This window comes from Blastomyces dermatitidis, assembly GCF_000003525.1.
Source record: "Blastomyces dermatitidis ER-3 genomic scaffold supercont1.9, whole genome shotgun sequence".
NCBI lineage: Eukaryota > Fungi > Ascomycota > Eurotiomycetes > Onygenales > Ajellomycetaceae > Blastomyces > Blastomyces dermatitidis.
In genome coordinates, this window is record NW_025544782.1 from 2046185 (window position 1) to 2063102 (window position 16918).

The 16918-nt window shown below is 45.6% G+C and overlaps 5 protein-coding genes across 8 annotated transcripts; 3 read left to right on the forward strand and 2 right to left on the reverse strand.

The window, feature by feature from the left end:
- The first annotated feature begins 1034 nt into the window (after nt 1-1034).
- Nucleotides 1035-2097, forward strand: BDCG_07681 (uncharacterized protein). Its single transcript, XM_045423466.1, has 3 exons — nt 1035-1251; nt 1323-1460; nt 1570-2097. The coding sequence occupies exons 1-3, from the start codon at nt 1080-1082 to the stop codon at nt 1620-1622; spliced, it is 363 nt and encodes a 120-aa protein (XP_045278859.1). The 5' UTR covers nt 1035-1079; the 3' UTR covers nt 1623-2097.
- BDCG_07683 (DNL zinc finger domain-containing protein) lies at nt 1507-11255 on the reverse strand. 4 transcript variants are annotated; one of them, XM_045423468.1, is made up of 3 exons: nt 10414-11255; nt 2475-10326; nt 1507-2400 (listed from the first exon to the last, which is right to left on the reverse strand). In XM_045423468.1, exon 1 carries the CDS (start codon nt 11163-11165, stop codon nt 10479-10481), a length of 687 nt encoding a protein of 228 aa, XP_045278861.1. In that variant the 5' UTR covers nt 11166-11255; the 3' UTR covers nt 1507-2400; nt 2475-10326; nt 10414-10478. The 4 variants fall into 4 exon arrangements, with proteins under 4 accessions (XP_045278861.1, XP_045282255.1, XP_045282256.1 ...); XM_045423471.1 differs by lacking the exon at nt 1507-2400 and having other exon boundaries at nt 7250-7446; nt 7540-10326; nt 10412-11255; XM_045423470.1 differs by lacking the exon at nt 1507-2400 and having other exon boundaries at nt 6935-10326; nt 10412-11255.
- On the forward strand, nt 2097-10422 carry BDCG_07682 (HEAT repeat protein). Its single transcript, XM_045423467.1, has 2 exons — nt 2097-3546; nt 3606-10422. The coding sequence occupies exons 1-2, from the start codon at nt 2195-2197 to the stop codon at nt 10111-10113; spliced, it is 7860 nt and encodes a 2619-aa protein (XP_045278860.1). The 5' UTR covers nt 2097-2194; the 3' UTR covers nt 10114-10422.
- Nucleotides 11256-11283: 28 nt separating the features above from the next.
- On the forward strand, nt 11284-15563 carry BDCG_07684 (Cullin 3). Its single transcript, XM_045423472.1, has 4 exons — nt 11284-11730; nt 11864-12253; nt 12322-14204; nt 14353-15563. The coding sequence occupies exons 1-4, from the start codon at nt 11689-11691 to the stop codon at nt 14525-14527; spliced, it is 2490 nt and encodes an 829-aa protein (XP_045278862.1). The 5' UTR covers nt 11284-11688; the 3' UTR covers nt 14528-15563.
- On the reverse strand, nt 14901-16823 carry BDCG_07685 (GINS complex subunit 4). The gene is made up of 2 exons (XM_045423473.1): nt 16487-16823; nt 14901-16250 (listed from the first exon to the last, which is right to left on the reverse strand). The coding sequence occupies exons 1-2, from the start codon at nt 16661-16663 to the stop codon at nt 15570-15572; spliced, it is 858 nt and encodes a 285-aa protein (XP_045278863.1). The 5' UTR covers nt 16664-16823; the 3' UTR covers nt 14901-15569.
- Between the last annotated feature and the right edge of the window lie 95 nt (nt 16824-16918).

Sequence of the window (16918 nt, forward strand, 5' to 3'; positions counted from 1 at the left end):
TATCCGACAGTTGTATGTTCTTCCGAACCACACTCTGAGTTTCAATGAGACTGAATATATGACTCTTAGTAAGGTGATCTGTGAGACAACATAAATCTGAAATCTTATGATTAAGCTTGACTTCATCACTATATCTCTGATACAGATTCTCACTGATAATAAGAGTATCATAGATCTTATAAAGATAGCAGTCATTACAGTCTGAAGTAAGCATATTGACATGTATTTCTATTTTTCACATTAGCAGTTGAATTAAAGAATTCTTGATTTAGAATATATTCTCACTACTCAGATGATAGTGAATGAACTCACTAAATCTCTAGATACTGTGATATTTGCATAATTCATGATTTTACTAGGTCTTACAGATGTAAAAGTTGAAAATGTTTAATTTTACATTTGTATTTAATTTTGACAGACTATCTTGATAATTTAAGTGTTTTTGTATGTAATTCTTGTTATCTTGAGAGAGAGTGTTGACTCTTACAGCTGTTGCAGTTAGCAATCTCACTAGATCACATGACTCATTACTATAATATATTTCTATAGATAGATCTATCAATACAATCTTTAACTATTCTACAGAAAACTTGACCTTGCTAAGTGCGTCACTTGATCTTATTACATAATCATGACCCCGACCTCGCACAATACAGTAATAATCAGTTGGTAATTGACTTTCAATCTTTCAATTCACTCATTTATTCATTCATTTAGCTCATTAATCAATTAAAAAGCATGTATAACTAATTCATAATTAATTAAATAAATAGATAAATTCATATAGAATATAAAGAGATGTTTTACAGAATTTTAAAATATATTAAGATAAAAATATTTAATAATTGATTTTAAATTGATTTTAAATTGATTTTGAATTGATTGTAGAATTGATGGTAAATAATTGAGTGGTTTCAAATTACAAGAAAAGATGTATTGAGCGAGGTCAGGTAGTGGCACGGGCCACATTTGCGAGGTCAGCTTACATAACGAGGTCAAGTGGCGCACTTAGCCAGGTCAAGTTTTCTGTATACACTTGACTCTCGCACGCCCTTGGTTTTTCGTAACTTTTACCCGAAATGCCTTTTCTTGAGTTGCTCACGAATGTCGCGCTCTCCCGCGAGCAGAGTAAGGATCTCGCCTTATCGCTGTCCAAAACAGCAGCAGAGATCCTTCAAAAGCCCGAATCTCTAATTTCAGTTCAAGTTCGTGCCGATGAAATCTTGACTTTTGCAGGCACCCACGATCCATGTATCTAATCCCATCCATACTTGTTCTTTCGAAACCATAATTTCACAGTGTTGACCATTTGGAACAATCAGGCTTCCAGCTACGCATAACATCTCTGGGAAATCTCACACCCGAAAATAACATTTGCTACTCCGAGGCCTTTACGGAGTTCCTGAAGGCCAAGATTGGAGTTGAAAACAGTCGAGGCTATATCGTTTTCTACGACCCGAGTAAGCCATACCCAGATCTTCTTTCGCTTGCATTTCCATCTATCGACTTCACTCTAAAGAGAGAGCCCTGGTCTGGAGTATACAGATTAAATTCTGACGTATCTAGTAGATTATCCAAATATAGGGTACAAGGGAACAACTGCTGCCAAACTGTGGGGTTAAAAACACACTGATCCGATATGCAACCCACCCACATGCACAAACACACGACAGCATACAGGCAGCTTGTATCGGAGCTTCTTGGTACACTATCCTGGTATTGTAACGAGCTCTCCTTTGGCTTGGAATGCCTCAAAAGTATTGACATATGTGGCTTACTGATTGGAAGTTGTGTGGTGGATTGACGCAAATGGGTGTTCTAGTTTCATGTCTACAGAGCAGGCGTGCATTATCTAATTATGTATGTGTACTGATGAGATTTCAAACCCTGTATTGAGACTTAACAGAAACCTGGTTGAATTTCTCCATGAATTCCAGCTCAATTGTTCCAACAAATAGTAGCGCTCAAAAGGTGAATGTCGGTAATGGACATAAATTAAAGGCTTTGCAGAGCAAATGCTGGGGAGTTGGGGCAAGATATCACGTGGTTTACAGCATCATCAGATAAGATAAGATCGGATTATCATTTGACCGCGGCGATAAAACCCTAAATATTTTTGAAGCTTCAAAATGTTTCCCAGCTGTATCAATGGTTCTTGAAGACACCTTCGTTTTCCAATTTGGCAGCCTGCAACATGGCGACAGCACATTCTGGGCGCCAGGGCAAGCCTGCCAAGCTCTTAAAGAAGGGCACAGCTACGACAAAATCCCACCGATTCGAGTCTTTCTCCCAGCGCGTCGCCAAATTAAAAATCGATCCTATCCATCGTGTGCGACGGGCCAGCGTTGGCGATGACAGCGACTCTGAGTCCGATTCGTACTTCAGGGCCTCCCTGGAGCACTGGGTGGAACTTAACCTGTCAGAAAACTTCACTCAGTTCTCCCAGCGAGTTAATCGGCTTTGCGAAAGCTTACCGCAGATTCTGCATCATGAAGATCGAATAATGGGATTATTGGCCGAGTATATCGGGAAAAGAGATGAGTTGAGCATGGAACCGCTGCTGAGTCTTGTAGCTCAGTTTGCGCGAGACTTGGGCCAGCGATTCGAAAGACACTTTGCGTCGACCGTCACGTTGGTGGCCTCCGTCGCAGCCACACATCCAAATATCGAGGTTATAGAATGGAGTTTTACATGTCTGGCATGGATTTTCAAGTTCCTGTCCCGCCTCCTTGTTCCGGACTTACGCCAACTACTCGGGATAATGTCCCCGTACCTTGGGAAGGAAAAGCAAAAACACTTTGTGACAAGATTTGCTGCGGAGTCGATGTCCTTCCTGGTTCGGAAGGCCGCGCTTGTCTACTACAAAAATAAGGCGCCACTCGACAGAGCCGTTACGTTCCTTTTTGAGGATCTCGCCAGCACTGATGGGGAACGTCAGATTTCAATGTATCAACAAGGCCTTATGTCAATGTTTTCTGATGCGATTAAAGGAGTGAATGGTGGTATCCATTCGAATGGAGCTGACATCATACGTTGCCTAATCAGTGCCGCCGCTGTGAAAGATGAAGCCCAAAGCGCCCTCGCAGAGCAGGTTCTTAGTGGGGTTGTAATTAATTTGGTTCATCACACATCCTCAAACACCTTTGGTTCGGTGCTTGATGTGATCTGTGATCACATTGGATCCGCTAAACCGAATGGTAACATTGCAGCGACGAAGATTGACATCCGCTTGATTTTTGTTGCCGTAACCGCGCGCAAGGGTTCTAGAGTTAGCAACTGGAAAAGAGTACATCAAACTCTCATGACCCTTCTTGGTCGCATCGCTAAATCGCCCAATATCCCGGCGGATTCAGTTCAACTCCTTTTAGCTTCCGTGGTGACTGCCGTGCATACGTCCCCGATGGACGAATTGCTGTCGTTTATGCGTCCTATTATGGAGTTAATTAGCGGCGACCGATTGCGGGACTACTTCTTCCCGTTTTGCTCGTTATTCTCTACTTTCGGGACCGATCGATTTCAAAGCGTTGTACTCCCATACTTTCAGCGGTAAGTGACTCGTGAATCAAAATATCATTTCGATACATCTCATGACATTTTGGCTTTAGGTTCATTACTTCGTTCTGGAAGGATTACGAATCTGGACTTTGTCAGATATTACCCAAACTTCATGCCGCCCATTTCGTCACGTCTCAACCTAACAGGCCCGGATCTTTAAATTGCCCTGGTGGCTGGAAGGAGGCTATCGTGGAAAGATTCAGCAAACTCGATCCCACAGCCGAGGATATCGCTTTCCTACATTCCTATACCAAACTCCATGAGGCTATATCACTCACTTCCGAGCCCTCGATTCTTCCACAGCTAACCCACTGCCTCCACGATCGGTTAAAGATTGCTATGGCACTCTCCCCCAACGTTGGAGAGGGCCAGGTCACATTTGCCCGAGGCCAAGGGTTTTTGGCTTACGTCCGCCTTGCTACGGAACTAGGCTCACTTGATTTAGGTCTTTGGAGTATGATAGTGTCCAACGGCCCTGAGTGCTCAAATTGTCCGGTTTTCCTTGAAGCAACCTTGGCTTATTTGTCTGCTTGTACCAAATACGAGCAGGTCCCGGACGCAGACCTTGAACCATTTGCTACAACTCTGATTAATAACCTTTCTGGCCCATCGCACGACATCAGACAATTGTCACTCAAGATTCTCCAAGTTTTATTGTCCAGGGTGAACGATAGCGACAGTACTTGCATAGAAATAGCGATCGAAATCGAACAGAGCGAGCTTACTCTGCATGCATCAAGGGCTCTATCCATGCAGGTACGCAAACTTGCGATTGCATACCCAACGGTGTGTTCCAAAAAGTGGTTGGATCGAATTATTCCAAATTTCTGTTTTGGTTTGCTATCTAAACGGCTCGCGTCGCTGTGGGATGACGCATGTGAGGCAATCAAGGCAATTTGCGAGGTTCCAAATGGAGAAAGCATTGTTACGGAGCTCGCCATGCGCGGGCTACAAGAGCCTAGTCCGCTTGGAACCAATGCAAATACCCCCGAAGAAGAATCCGCTGAATCGCATATTTCGTCGGAATTCGAATGCTTTAACGTTTCAAATGTCGAGAAAACTATGTGTGCGACTTTCGCTGACTCCCGCAACTCTAATTCGTTGCTCGCAGAAGATTTCAAGCGTGCTCATGTTACGGAACCTCAACGTTCTACTTCTAGTCGAACACAGGCCCTCAAGGTCCTGGGATCTGTACCTCAAGTGGCGGAGAAACGATCTCGGCAATTTGTTCCTCTATTCCTGATATGGGCAGCTCATGATGATGACATCCCTACCGCCAACGAATCCAAGCCTTCTGGTACAAGTGGCACAGATGATAGTTCTGTTTCTTCCTGGAATCTGCGTGACCGGAAAGCTATGCTGGACATCTTCGGAAAATTCGTCAACCCCAAAGTTTTATACAAAGCAGCAGAGGTCCATGAAGCTTTGCTTGGCCTTCTCGGTAATGGAGATACTGAAATTCAAAAATCTGCACTGAAGGCTATTTTCACATGGAAGTCACCTGCAATTCAACCTTACGAGACGAACATTTTGAATATTGTGGATGATGCGAGATTCCGAGATGAACTATCAGTGTTCTTAAATGCTGGCCAGGAGGCTAGTACGATTAAGGAAAATCATCGTGCTGAGCTATTCCCTATTCTGCTGAGACTTCTATATGGCAAGATTGTCGCCCGTGGGGGCTCTAGGGGTGGACAGGGGACCCAAGAGGCACGCAGAAAGACCATTTTAAGAACAATATCCCAACTCTCTGAAAGCGACTTTGGTCACTTCGTTCAAATAGCGTTTGGTCCCCTGAGCGATATTCGCGTCCTCGAAACCGACCCTGGACATGGCCAGTGCCTCAATCAGGAGGTGATGGGTGTTAGAAAGCAATATGGCCTTCTGAAGATGGTGGAAACTATGTTCGAAACCCTGAAAACCAAGATGTCACCTTTCGTTGACCGCTCCATGAACGTAGTTCTATACTGTCTTGTCAGAGCTTGCAGGCAGTTGAACGATGCCAGTTCAGAAGAGAATCATTCGTCTCTCATCCGCAATACTCGGCAGACAGGTGTCCATTGTCTCGATCTGATATTTTCTGTTTCGCCCGATTATGATTGGACTCCATATATACCCCTGATTTTAAACGAGATCATCAGCCCAAGATTAGGAAATTTCGCCGTGGAAACAGCGCAAAGTGTGTCCGGCCTTCTTCATCTGTTCCACACCTGGGCGTCCAGCCCCAAGTCAGCTCTCTACTTCCTGCATGCTGACCAACAGGTCATTCAACGAATTGTTGACTGCCTTGGCGTTGAATCTGCTCGCGAAGACGTCAAGATATTTGTTCTGAATGAAATTCTTAACAACCTCGTCAGTCGCGCGAATGGCGAGACAGACGACCCAGAGAATTTGCCAGATGCCGCAACAACAGATCTAATCTGGTCTAAAGTGCTGGCACCCAATGTTGAACACATATTGACACATGTCGAATCCCTGCTCAGGAATCAATCTACGCGGCAACTTACGATGGCTGCAATTGAGACCCTATCTAAACTCGCGCCGTTTGTCCAGTCATCGCAAGAAACCACGAAACTAATTAGTACGGCTACATTTCTCCTTAACGAACCTGCAGATCGAGTACCCCCCAAAGCCAAAAGCGGACTTCTGCGTGTTATGCATCATTTCCTCCCCCTATATGATCCACGCCAAAATGTGGACCTCAACCAGCGAATCTTTGAAGTAATTTCCTCCCTATTCGATTACTTCAAAGATAACCCGAACCGTGCTATGCTCTCATCCGTGTTGTCTGCATTTGCAAACCACGAAGTGGACCTAAAAGGTGTTGCCGAATTATGTGCAGACCTCAACGCTATATCAGAGAAAAAGCTTGATGAATTAGATTTCGACCGACGGCTTAGGGCATTTAACACAATAAACGAACAGAAGTACAAGGAGTTCACAGCTAGGCAATGGCGCCCGCTGTTATTCAATCTTCTATACCATGTTAAAGACGAGGAGGAACTTGCAATTCGATCAAGTTCATCATTTGGACTGAAAAGGTTTATCGAGAGCGTGGGTTCAAAACCAGAGGGTGATAGCGAAGACTACTCATTTTTGCTCGAGAAAGCTTTGTTGCCTGCGTTGAGGAACGGAGCAAAACACCCTGCCGAGATAGTTCGGGCCGAGTTCGTCTCTGTCTTGGGTTATTTCATAACGCATAACCCGAACCATCGGGCCGTGACCGACATGGTGGACTTACTAGCAGGTGGGGATGAAGAGGCATCGTTTTTCAATAATATTCTCCATATTCAACAACATCGTCGTCTTCGTGCCTTGCGGCGACTGGCTACTGAGGCTAGACAAGGAAAGTTTGAGTCATCAAATATTAGCTCCTTTTTCTTACCTCTTATTGAACATTATGTGTTTGATCAGGCAGAAGACGATAGTGCCCATAACCTGGCCGCGGAGACAGTTACATCTATTGGGGTGCTGTCTGAAGGGCTGGAGTGGAGCCAGTTTAGAGCGATATTCCGCCGATACAAGGGATATGTACGAAGTCGCCCTGGGATGGAAAAGAACGTTATACGTCTTCTAGGACAGATGACCGATGGCTTGTCTCGAGCAATGAGTATTGATAAAGAAGAACAGCCGGTTGCTGGGGATGGAGAAATGGAAGGAATTGAGAAAGAGTCTACGATTAAAAGCACGCTCTCGAAGACTTTGCCTGCGGAGGCTCGCATCGGGACAGAACTGAAAACCAACTTCATCCCTTTCTTATCCGAGTTTGTACACCAGAAGGATGAATCCGAAGTTCATCTCCGTGTCCCAGTCGCAGTCATAACTGTTAAGTTACTCAAACTTCTTCCTAAGGATGAAATGGCACTTCTTCTCCCATCGGTACTGCTAGACCTATCGAACGTTCTTAGAAGTCGGTCTCAGGATGCTAGGGATATGGCCAGAAAAACACTCGCTGATGTCGCGCTTATTCTTGGACCTTCTTACTTTGGATATATTCTGAGAGAATTGCGGAGCACGTTAACAAGAGGATACCAACTCCATGTGCTGTCCTTTACAGTCCATTCGATTCTTGTAGCCACCAGCGACCATTTCGAGCCTGGTGACCTCGATCACAGTCTCGACGCACTAGCAGCCGTGGTGATGGATGATATTTTCGGCACCGTCGGCCAAGAGAAGGACGCCGAGGAGTACGTGAGCAAAATGAAGGAGGTAAAGAGTAACAAAAGCTATGATTCAATGGAGCTACTCGCGAAAATATCGACAATCCGCCATCTCTCGGCTCTTATTAACCCAGTGCAAGCGCTTTTGCGAGAGAAACTTACGGCTACCATCATCAGAAAAGTCGACGAACTGCTTAGACGGATCGGTGTCGGCCTGCTGCGGAATCCTGGAGCTGAAAGCCGTGATCTTTTGGTTTTCTGCTACGAGGTGATAAAGGAGTCATACAAAGCAGACACACCACAAATTGAAACACAGGAGCAAGGTAACAGGGCCCGTTTCATCGTCAATTTGCTTAACCCGAGGAACCGTATGAATCGAGGAAGCACATCTTCCTATTCCTACAAGCTTTCTCGCTTCGGACTTGATGTTCTCCGCTCCGTGCTAAATAAGTACCAATCTCTCATGACAGCCGCCAACGTTGCAGGGTTCCTTCCCATTATTGGAGATGCATTGCTACAGAGCTATGAGGAGGTCAAACTGTCTGCCATTAGACTCATATCCACGATCATCAAAGTCCCACTTTCCGAGCTCGATAGAAACTCTGATGTATATCTAATGGAAGCTATTAAGTTGGTCAAAGAAGCTCCGAACACAAATACCGAAGCTGCCCAAGCTGCCTTGAAGCTCATCGCTTCCATCCTACGTGAGCGTAAGAGTACAAAGCTCAAGGACTCCCACCTGGGCTATTTGTTGAAACGAATAGCTGCTGACATCGAGGAGCCTGACCGTCAAGGAGTGGCTTTCAATTTCATTCGGGCAGTGATGTCTCGCAAATTTATTGTTCCCGAGATGTACGAGCTTGTCGATAATGTTGCTGCGATGATGGTAACAAACCACACAAGAAGTGCTCGCGATCTCGCAAGAGGTGTCTTTATACACTTTATGATTGAATACCCTCAAGCTAAAAGCAGGTGGACGAAGCAACTTGGATTCCTCGCCAAAAACCTTGACTATCAACATAAAGAAGGCCGTCAGTCCGTTATGGAAGCAGTTCATCTTCTTCTCTCCAAGACCAATGGCGACCCTGCTCAGGATATTGTGGGTAACTTTTTTGTGCCAGTGGTAATGGTAATGTCTAATGATGAGGCAGTTGAATGTCGAGAGATGGCTGGTGTTCTTCTTAATGATCTCTTCAGCCGTGCTGATTCAGAGCAGCTAAAGTCTATGCTCTCTCCTCTTCGCTCCTGGTTGGAGCAATCCCAAAACACACTGCTCACTGCCACTGGGTTACAAGCGATCAGGATATTCTTTGAGTCGCATAGGAACAATAAAGAAGGCGAAATGCGTTTTGTTACGGATTTATTGCCTCGAATCCTTGGCCCCGCAGTGGAGAACTGCGAAGGGGAAGAGTGGGAAGTCCTCTACCATTCGCTACAGCTCTTTACAAAACTATGCCAGCTCTATCCAGCGGTTGCCATGTCCGAGGATTGCGAGAACATCTGGCGCTATGTTTGCGAAAGCCTCTTCTATCCACACGCGTGGATCAAGTCATGCGCAGCAAATTTAATTGGAATATGGCTTGCAGACGAAGCGAAAGGAAATGCCGTTACTGGTTATGGCTCTGTCCCACTCATCGGCGCATCTGGTCTTAAGCTCGAAGGCTGCATGATGTTAGATATTACGCGAGCCAGTCTGCTATGTCTGAAATCAACCACTATTTCCGAAGATCTCGCAACTCAGACAATCCGGAATCTGGTGTTCTTAGGACGCTGCTTCAGCCAGAATAACCTTGCGTTTTCGAAGAAGGCTGAGGAGCTGGCTGGTGATTTCAGCGACGACAGCGACGATGAAGACAACATTGACCCAGCTACGGTGAATTCCGCAAAGCAAAACAAGCCAGCAATTGAATATATTTTCGAACGAGCTGCTGCCATCCTTCGACGAGAGCCTCGAACCACCCGTGCAGACTCTTCAATCAATAAAACGGCTTGCATGAAACTTCTCGCAGCTCTCTGCACTCATCTTGACGTCGCTCAAATTACTCCGTCCCTCCAGACAATCCTTCTTCCGTTAATACATCTAACCGACCCATCGATCCCTGCGCCTCGCTCCCTCGATGAGCAGTTCCAGGCTACTTACAAAGCCCTTGTTAGCAGCAGCCAGGAGATCCTCGATTTGTTACAGAAGAAGTTAGGTACGACTGATTTCGTGACGCAAATGGCGGCGGTTCGTGAGAGTGTCAAGTCAAGACGGGAGGGTAGAAGAGTTAAGAGGCGCATCGAAGCTGTTGCTGATCCTGAGAAGTTTGGCAGAGAAAAGAAGCGGAAGAATGACCGGAAGCGAGAGAAGAGGAAGGAAAAGGGCGCAGAATATCAAGATCGGAGACGTGGCTGGTGAATTATTTTCTTCGTGTTTACGATAACTTTAGTATATTGCATTTTTATCCGTTTTCTTTTTTGTGGCACTTGGGAAGTTTGTGTGATGTTTGGGATAATATAGGCTAAAAAACTGGTCTGAAATTTTATCAGGTGACAAGACGAAGCGGCGTTTTATATCCCAATTATTCGTGTGCAATGTATTGTTATATAGTACATACATAGTCGAACGTGTCTAGAGAAGTCGTCAGCAGGAAATTCTAGCCCTGGTATCATATGTCAAAACATCCAACCAACGCCATAGTATGAAAAGAACCCGCACCCTCTGTAAATATAAATATTCATAGCCTATATAATGACACCCTAAAGGGGAAGTCAAGATTGGTGCTATCTATGTCCCGGTTGCTTGATTTCATCCGGCTCTTGCTTCTGCTCCTGAGTCCGTTCCTGCCCCTGTGCAACACCGGCATTGTCTTGTTGCTGAGCCGTCTGGCCGGTCTGCCCCTGTACGTCACTCGCAGGGCCGCTTGCAACAGCCCTTACGGTGCCGTCTTCCCACCACTCCATATCACCGTCCAGCTTCCCCTTCAAAAGCGTCTGTCCGTGCTCCGACAAGATATCCTCTAGCGTAGACTTTTTATCCATGAAGATGTTCAGATGGTCGCTGATGACATGTCGATTCTTGCAACCTGGGCAAGAAATAAGCACTGTGCCTTTATAGTAGCCGTGTTGCGAGATACGATGTGATGAGCGGTGGCCGCATGGCTTGCAAGTGAATGTAATTTGAAACGCGCGCTCTTCTGCGCGGCGTCGGGCATTCTGCGCGGCATCTTCGGGGGTCGCAGGTTTGCTATCTGTGAGAGGCTTTGGAGGTCTAGTGGATGTTGTGTTGTATCTGCAAAATTGTGAGGAGAGGAGCGGCGGAGGATTTGGGCGGCATGCAGGAAGTCGGGATGCAGTGAATGGACGTATCCGGGATGATATGAAAGATTGAGTTCTAGATGACTGTGAAGTGAGAGAACTATGATTTGCGCGAGTTGCCAAGCTTTGAACCAGTCGTCGAGAGGAAGCCATGATTTGTGACAAGGGATAGACCGAACGAATTATTATATTGCGTCGTCTTCGTATGCTGAAGGGGGTTTGGTTATACAACTTTCGTTCCGCAGTCCGAAGTACTTTTTTTTTTTCTCTCTTTGGAATGACATAATTGGATTCACGTGGTTCTCGGATAAATAATATTCCTGTCATCTGGACCGGAAATATATTGTTCCGGCGCGCCAGTGATATAGTTCGAGGCAGCATCAAATGTGTTACGCCCAAGCAACAATTCCACCAGCTCCCCGTTGCCGCTATAGAGGGAAGAGGGTGAATTCTATATGTTTTTCAATGCTATTGGGCTATGGAGAACCGATATTCAACTTGTTTTCAAATTAATTGTTGTAGTTGGAGCTGGCTACATACCCTCCTTTCTGGCGTCTTCCGCTCTCCCCCGCCAAGTTCACAGTTGTCTTCATCCCAGCGGCTCACTCTGTTTCTTCAGCTTCAAGGGTGATTTTGTTTCTCACTAGGAATGATACTTTGCCATTTTAAGTGAACAATGGCGATGAAACCGAAAAATAAGATTCGCGTTCCGCGACGGGTATGTTTTCTCATCCGACCCCCGCACGACCTCCGTTCCCTCCCCGCTTTTCACCAGCCCAAGCGCAATATTTTCTCCATGGAATCAAACACGCTATCGGGGCATTTGAGTTGACTTTTATTATTTAAATTAGAGCATGGCCGCGCGAGACGGCTCCGCTGATTTCGATACCTCGTGGGCTTTACTGGCTGCCTCGCTTCAAGAAATCCATACAAAAAACGCCTCGAACCTATCATTCGAAGAATTGTACCGGAACGCATACAAACTCGTTCTTATTAAAAAAGGTCCAGACCTTTACGATCGCGTAGTTGAACTAGAAAGGAACTGGCTTCAAAATGAGATGCTAAGAAAAGTCACCGCAATTATTTCCCCATCACTTGCACTGGAGGGAGACGCGGTGGACACCCTGGATCAAGCCAACGAGAGAAGGGTAGCTGGTGAACGTTTTTTGTTGAAACTGAAAGAAGTATGGGAACATCACCAGCTTTGCATGGGCATGATCACAGATGTACTTATGTACATGGTAAGACTCTCACTTTGTTCTCTAGTTCCGAGGCTGCTACTTGTATGTACTAACACATCTCCAAAAAGGACAAAATAATCCTCCAGGATAAACTCCGACCATCGATTTATACCACTGCGATGTGCTTATTCCGCGATTACGTCTTGAGATCAGACATTGGAGAGGATAGACCAATAACAGTTGCTGATGTATTCGAAGCAACGGTACTATTCATGATCCGGCTAGAACGAGAAGGCAACATTATTGATCAAGCTTTAATACGGCATTGCATATACATGCTTGAAGGCCTCTATGAAACAGAAAAGGAAGAGGAATCTGGGAAGCTTTATTTTACCTCTTTTGAGCCCGCTTTTTTGGAATCGAGCCGGATTTTCTACCTCGGAGAAGGCCAGCGTCTCCTTGCTACAGCTGACGCCTCCACTTTCTGTAAGCGGGTAGCTGAAAGGCTACAAGAGGAGGAAGACCGCTGTCGATATACATTATCTCCTGCGACAGAGGACAAAATCAAACAGGTTATCGATGAAAATCTGATTGAAAAACACATCGGAGATGTTATATCTCTGCCAGATAGCGGTGTCAAATACATGCTAGACAATGATCGATTAGACGATTTGAAAAACGTCTACGAGTTAAACTCGAGGATTGACGGGAAAAAGAGGGCCCTAACATCCGCTGTACAGGCGCGGATCATCGAACTAGGGTCGGAGATCAATAATGCAGCCATTGAACTTCCTCAAGGCCCTCCACAAAGTCAAAACCCGCCAGACCAGGCCCAAAATGGAGCGAAAGGCAAGGGAACTGATGACAAGGGCCCAGTCAATCTGCAGACTGCAGCTGCAATAAAATGGGTGAACGATGTTCTGCGGTTGAAGAACGTGTTTGATAAAGTTTTGGAGCAGGCTTTCAAGCAGGATCAAGCAATGCAGTCCTCCATAACAACAAGCTTTGCAGATTTCATCAATATAAACTCTCGAAATTCGGAGTACCTGTCACTTTTCTTCGATGAAAATTTGAAAAAGGGAATCCGAGGTAAAACAGAGGAGGAAATAGATGCACTGCTGGATAATGGAATCACTCTACTGAGGTATATCCGCGACAAAGATTGCTTCGAGAGCTACTATAAGAAACACCTTTCCCGACGGCTCCTCATGAAGCGGTCCGCAAGCACAGAAGCAGAACGACAGATGATTGAAAAAATGAAGATGGAAGTCGGCAATACCTTTACGCAAAAATTAGAAGCCATGTTCAAGGATATGGAACTATCCAGCGGTCTCACGTCCAACTATGCGAACTACCTGTCACAGCAAGAAGACCAGAATACAAAACGGATTGACCTCGAAATTAGTGTGCTTACAAGCACAATGTGGCCGATGGAAATGGTAACCAGCTCCAATAAAGACGGCACGCCTTCGATGCAATGCAATTACCCAAAGCACATCGAACAGCTCAAACAAAGCTTCGAGCACTTTTACTTAGGACAACACAATGGGCGCAAACTTTCATGGCAGTCTGGCATGGGTACTGCCGATATTCGGGCTACTTTTTCGAGACCCAATGGAAAGGTTGTTCGCCACGACTTGAACGTTTCCACATACGCAATGGTTATTCTACTCCTATTCAATGATTTACCTGCGGACGAATCTCTCACATTCGAAGAAATCCAAGCCCGAACGAATATCCCAACCAACGAACTCTCGAGAAACCTGCAATCTCTTGCTGTGGCGCGGAAAACTCAAGTTTTAATGAAGGAACCTATGAGTAAAGACGTGAAGCCGACGGATCGATTCTCCTTCAATGAAAAATTCCATAGTCCGTATACCAAAATTAAAATAGGTGTCGTCAGCAGTGCAGGCAACAAGGTCGAAAACAAGGACGAGCGGCAAGAAACCGAAAAGAAAATGAACGAGGAGCGCGGTGGTAGCATCGAAGCTGCCATTGTACGGATTATGAAGTAAGTTTTTCTGCTCCCCCTCTGAATCCACGAGGTTGATTTGCTAGAGACCCTATCCACAATATCTACCCCAACAATCTACTCCCAAAACCTCCAAAGTGTAAATAGAGAAACAACGCTAACTATAGATCTCCGAACCTATCAACAGACAAAGAAAAACGCTTTCTCACTCCCAATTGATTGCGGAAGTAATCTCGCAACTCGTCTCCCGGTTCACCCCCGAAGTGAACATGGTCAAGAAGAGAATTGAGAGTCTAATAGACCGCGAATACATCGATCGGATTCCAGATTCCGAGCCCCCAGCTTATGTATATCACGCGTAGACAATACACTCACACGCACGCTCCCAGCGAAAGATGAGGACTACAACCTTTTCACGTAGTTTGATGATGACACTAGATGACCCCCTCTGCATTCCCCTCTTTTTCTGATTTCTGGGATCCTGAGAATCTTTTGCCATAGCCTACCCTACCTACCAAGGACTAGGTAACCAGTTAGTGCTTCAAGCGGGTTTGTCTTCTTCCATAGGTTCACGACTTTCCCTTCCAGGCTCATGTTCTCAGCGACATATGCTCATTTCCATTTCTTTTCTTCTCCGCCAAACTTTTGGGTTACATGGGGCTGGTATCATATGGGAAATTGGATGGTGCGAGCAATATTGATTTTTGTCTTTTATATTTCTTCATATTTGTTCCTGAACGTGGTAATGAACTTACGGCATGCATGAGAAAGAATATTGAATAACCTCAGCCTGGACTTTATATTCAATGGATATGTGCACTTTCCCTCCGCTTTAACGATCTCTAGTTTTACTGCTACCAACCCTCTGCACGCGCTCCTCCCATCTTCGGTTTTTTATTTATTTTATTTTTTTAATACCTTTTCCGAATCGGAGTAAGTCCTCTCACTTTTTATTTCGACGTAAAATGTTAATCGCCATGCCCACATTTCCCAATCATTCCACATACAATTAATTCTCCTTCCTTGTCTATTCGGTTTTACTTTGCGAGCTGTAGACTAGAAATGTCCTCTTCAACACGATGGTAATGAATTTTTGTGAACGTGTCCATTAATCCCCTCATCTTCTTCCTATTTCCCATTCATAAAATCAACACCATCGCCAGGCAATGCAAATGAGAAACAATGGGACAAGTGAGGGCTGTAAGCCGAGTATAGAAGGTCAACAAAAATGGGAACCCATCCATCCAAGACCATAAAACGCCCTGTAAACGCCGTCCATATCTATATTTCACATCTAGTATTCTCTTTCTCTATATATATATAAAGACCCAAACCAGCTTGACAATACGCCTCACCATCCCAAAGAAAAAAAAAAAAAAAAAAAAAAAAAAGAAGAAGCCAATATCATAAAACCTCCACCTCTCCCCTGGCCCACGCCTCTTTAACCCCTTCCCACCGCGCAATCCAAACCTCCCCCCACCTCATTCTCCTACCATAAACATCCCCATCGCCTCCCATCCCATCACCCTCACCAGAGGGGATGACAATCCTGACCTCATCCACCAAACAGCGCACGAACACCACCTCCTTCGTCTCGGGGCCTTGGATCATAGTTGTCCCACCAGCATTGTCATCCAATCGCCGCAGCTGTGCGGGGAAAGTTGAGAGGAAAGAGTTGTTGTAGTGTGCCGTTAGGAGGGATTGGTGGGTTTGGAGGAAGGCGGATTCTTGCGGGGAGAGGAGGGGTTGTTGGTGTTGGTCTGTGGTTGATGATTTATAGGCGTTTGTGGCTGTGCGGTGGGGATGGGTGGGTGTGGGTGTGTTGAAGGTTGCTTGGGAGGATTGTTCGTGGGATTGTGAGGAGGCGACGGATGACGAGGGGAGGGGGGTGGAGAGGAGGAGATAGTGTAGGCTGTGCTTTGTGAGTTTTGAGAGGCGCTGGCGTAGTAAGGAGCGGATTATATATTGGGTGCGTGAGAGGTCTGTTTGCAGGATGGAGAGTTTGAGGTTTGTGGTTGGGTTTGTTGATGGGTTTGTCGCGGAGGGATCGGAGGCGGCGGCGGTGAGGTCTTCGATTTTTTCAATCTGGAGAAATTTATAATATGTTTTCTTTAGTTATCATTTTCCGCCGACAGTATTTACAATATATATATACATATATATATAGTATGTAATTCTCAGCCGATAAATATTCCGGGGCTCTTCTCCCCGCACCACCCCACGCGGAAGCAAACCCCACCACCACTGTTTCTCACAGAACATATTCAAACCAAATACTCCGGAAATCTCAAAAGCCTCAATTCAATATAAATCTCACTCACCTGTCTTCGAACCCTCTCCATAACTCTCTCCATCAGCGGGCCCGGCCATGGCAACAGCTCCGGCACGCCCCTCTCCGTCACCCAGAATCGCGTCAGTTGCTGAGCATCGAGCGCGGCGGCCTCTGGCGACGTGAAGTCAGGTCGATCGACGGAAGCGAGAATATCATCAATGTCCATTTTCTTGTTTTTAATATCTGCAAATTGGGGTTGTGGTTATAATTGAGGGTAGAAGGTCTTGTCCTTGGCTGTTCTGGAGCGATTGAGCGCGCGGTGAGCTTGTGTGTTTTTGTGGTTGTTTATTGGGTGAATTTCCCAAAACGGTTAAATTGAATCGCGTGTTTGGTTGCACCAAAAATGCGTTTCGCGATGCGATGGACAAGCTCATGAGAGCCAGTACGGAGTACAGAGCATACAGCCAACAGTATGTACTAC

Bases quoted from the DNA above. Each gene is read 5' to 3' on its own strand.
- BDCG_07682 (XM_045423467.1), top strand. From the start codon at position 2,195: ATGGCGACAGCACATTCTGGGCGCCAGGGCAAGCCTGCCAAGCTCTTA. The intron at 3,547-3,605 runs GTAAGTGACTCG...TTTTGGCTTTAG, and splicing joins GTACTCCCATACTTTCAGCG to GTTCATTACTTCGTTCTGGA.
- BDCG_07681 (XM_045423466.1), top strand. From the start codon at position 1,080: ATGCCTTTTCTTGAGTTGCTCACGAATGTCGCGCTCTCCCGCGAGCAG. The intron at 1,252-1,322 runs GTATCTAATCCC...TGGAACAATCAG, and splicing joins TGCAGGCACCCACGATCCAT to GCTTCCAGCTACGCATAACA. The intron at 1,461-1,569 runs GTAAGCCATACC...CGTATCTAGTAG, and splicing joins TATCGTTTTCTACGACCCGA to ATTATCCAAATATAGGGTAC.
- BDCG_07685 (XM_045423473.1), bottom strand. From the start codon at position 16,663: ATGGACATTGATGATATTCTCGCTTCCGTCGATCGACCTGACTTCACG. The intron at 16,251-16,486 runs GTGAGTGAGATT...AAATTTCTCCAG, and splicing joins TGGAGAGGGTTCGAAGACAG to ATTGAAAAAATCGAAGACCT.
- BDCG_07684 (XM_045423472.1), top strand. From the start codon at position 11,689: ATGGCGATGAAACCGAAAAATAAGATTCGCGTTCCGCGACGG. The intron at 11,731-11,863 runs GTATGTTTTCTC...TATTTAAATTAG, and splicing joins AGATTCGCGTTCCGCGACGG to AGCATGGCCGCGCGAGACGG. The intron at 14,205-14,352 runs GTAAGTTTTTCT...ACCTATCAACAG, and splicing joins GCCATTGTACGGATTATGAA to ACAAAGAAAAACGCTTTCTC.
- BDCG_07683 (XM_045423468.1), bottom strand. From the start codon at position 11,165: ATGGCTTCCTCTCGACGACTGGTTCAAAGCTTGGCAACTCGCGCAAAT.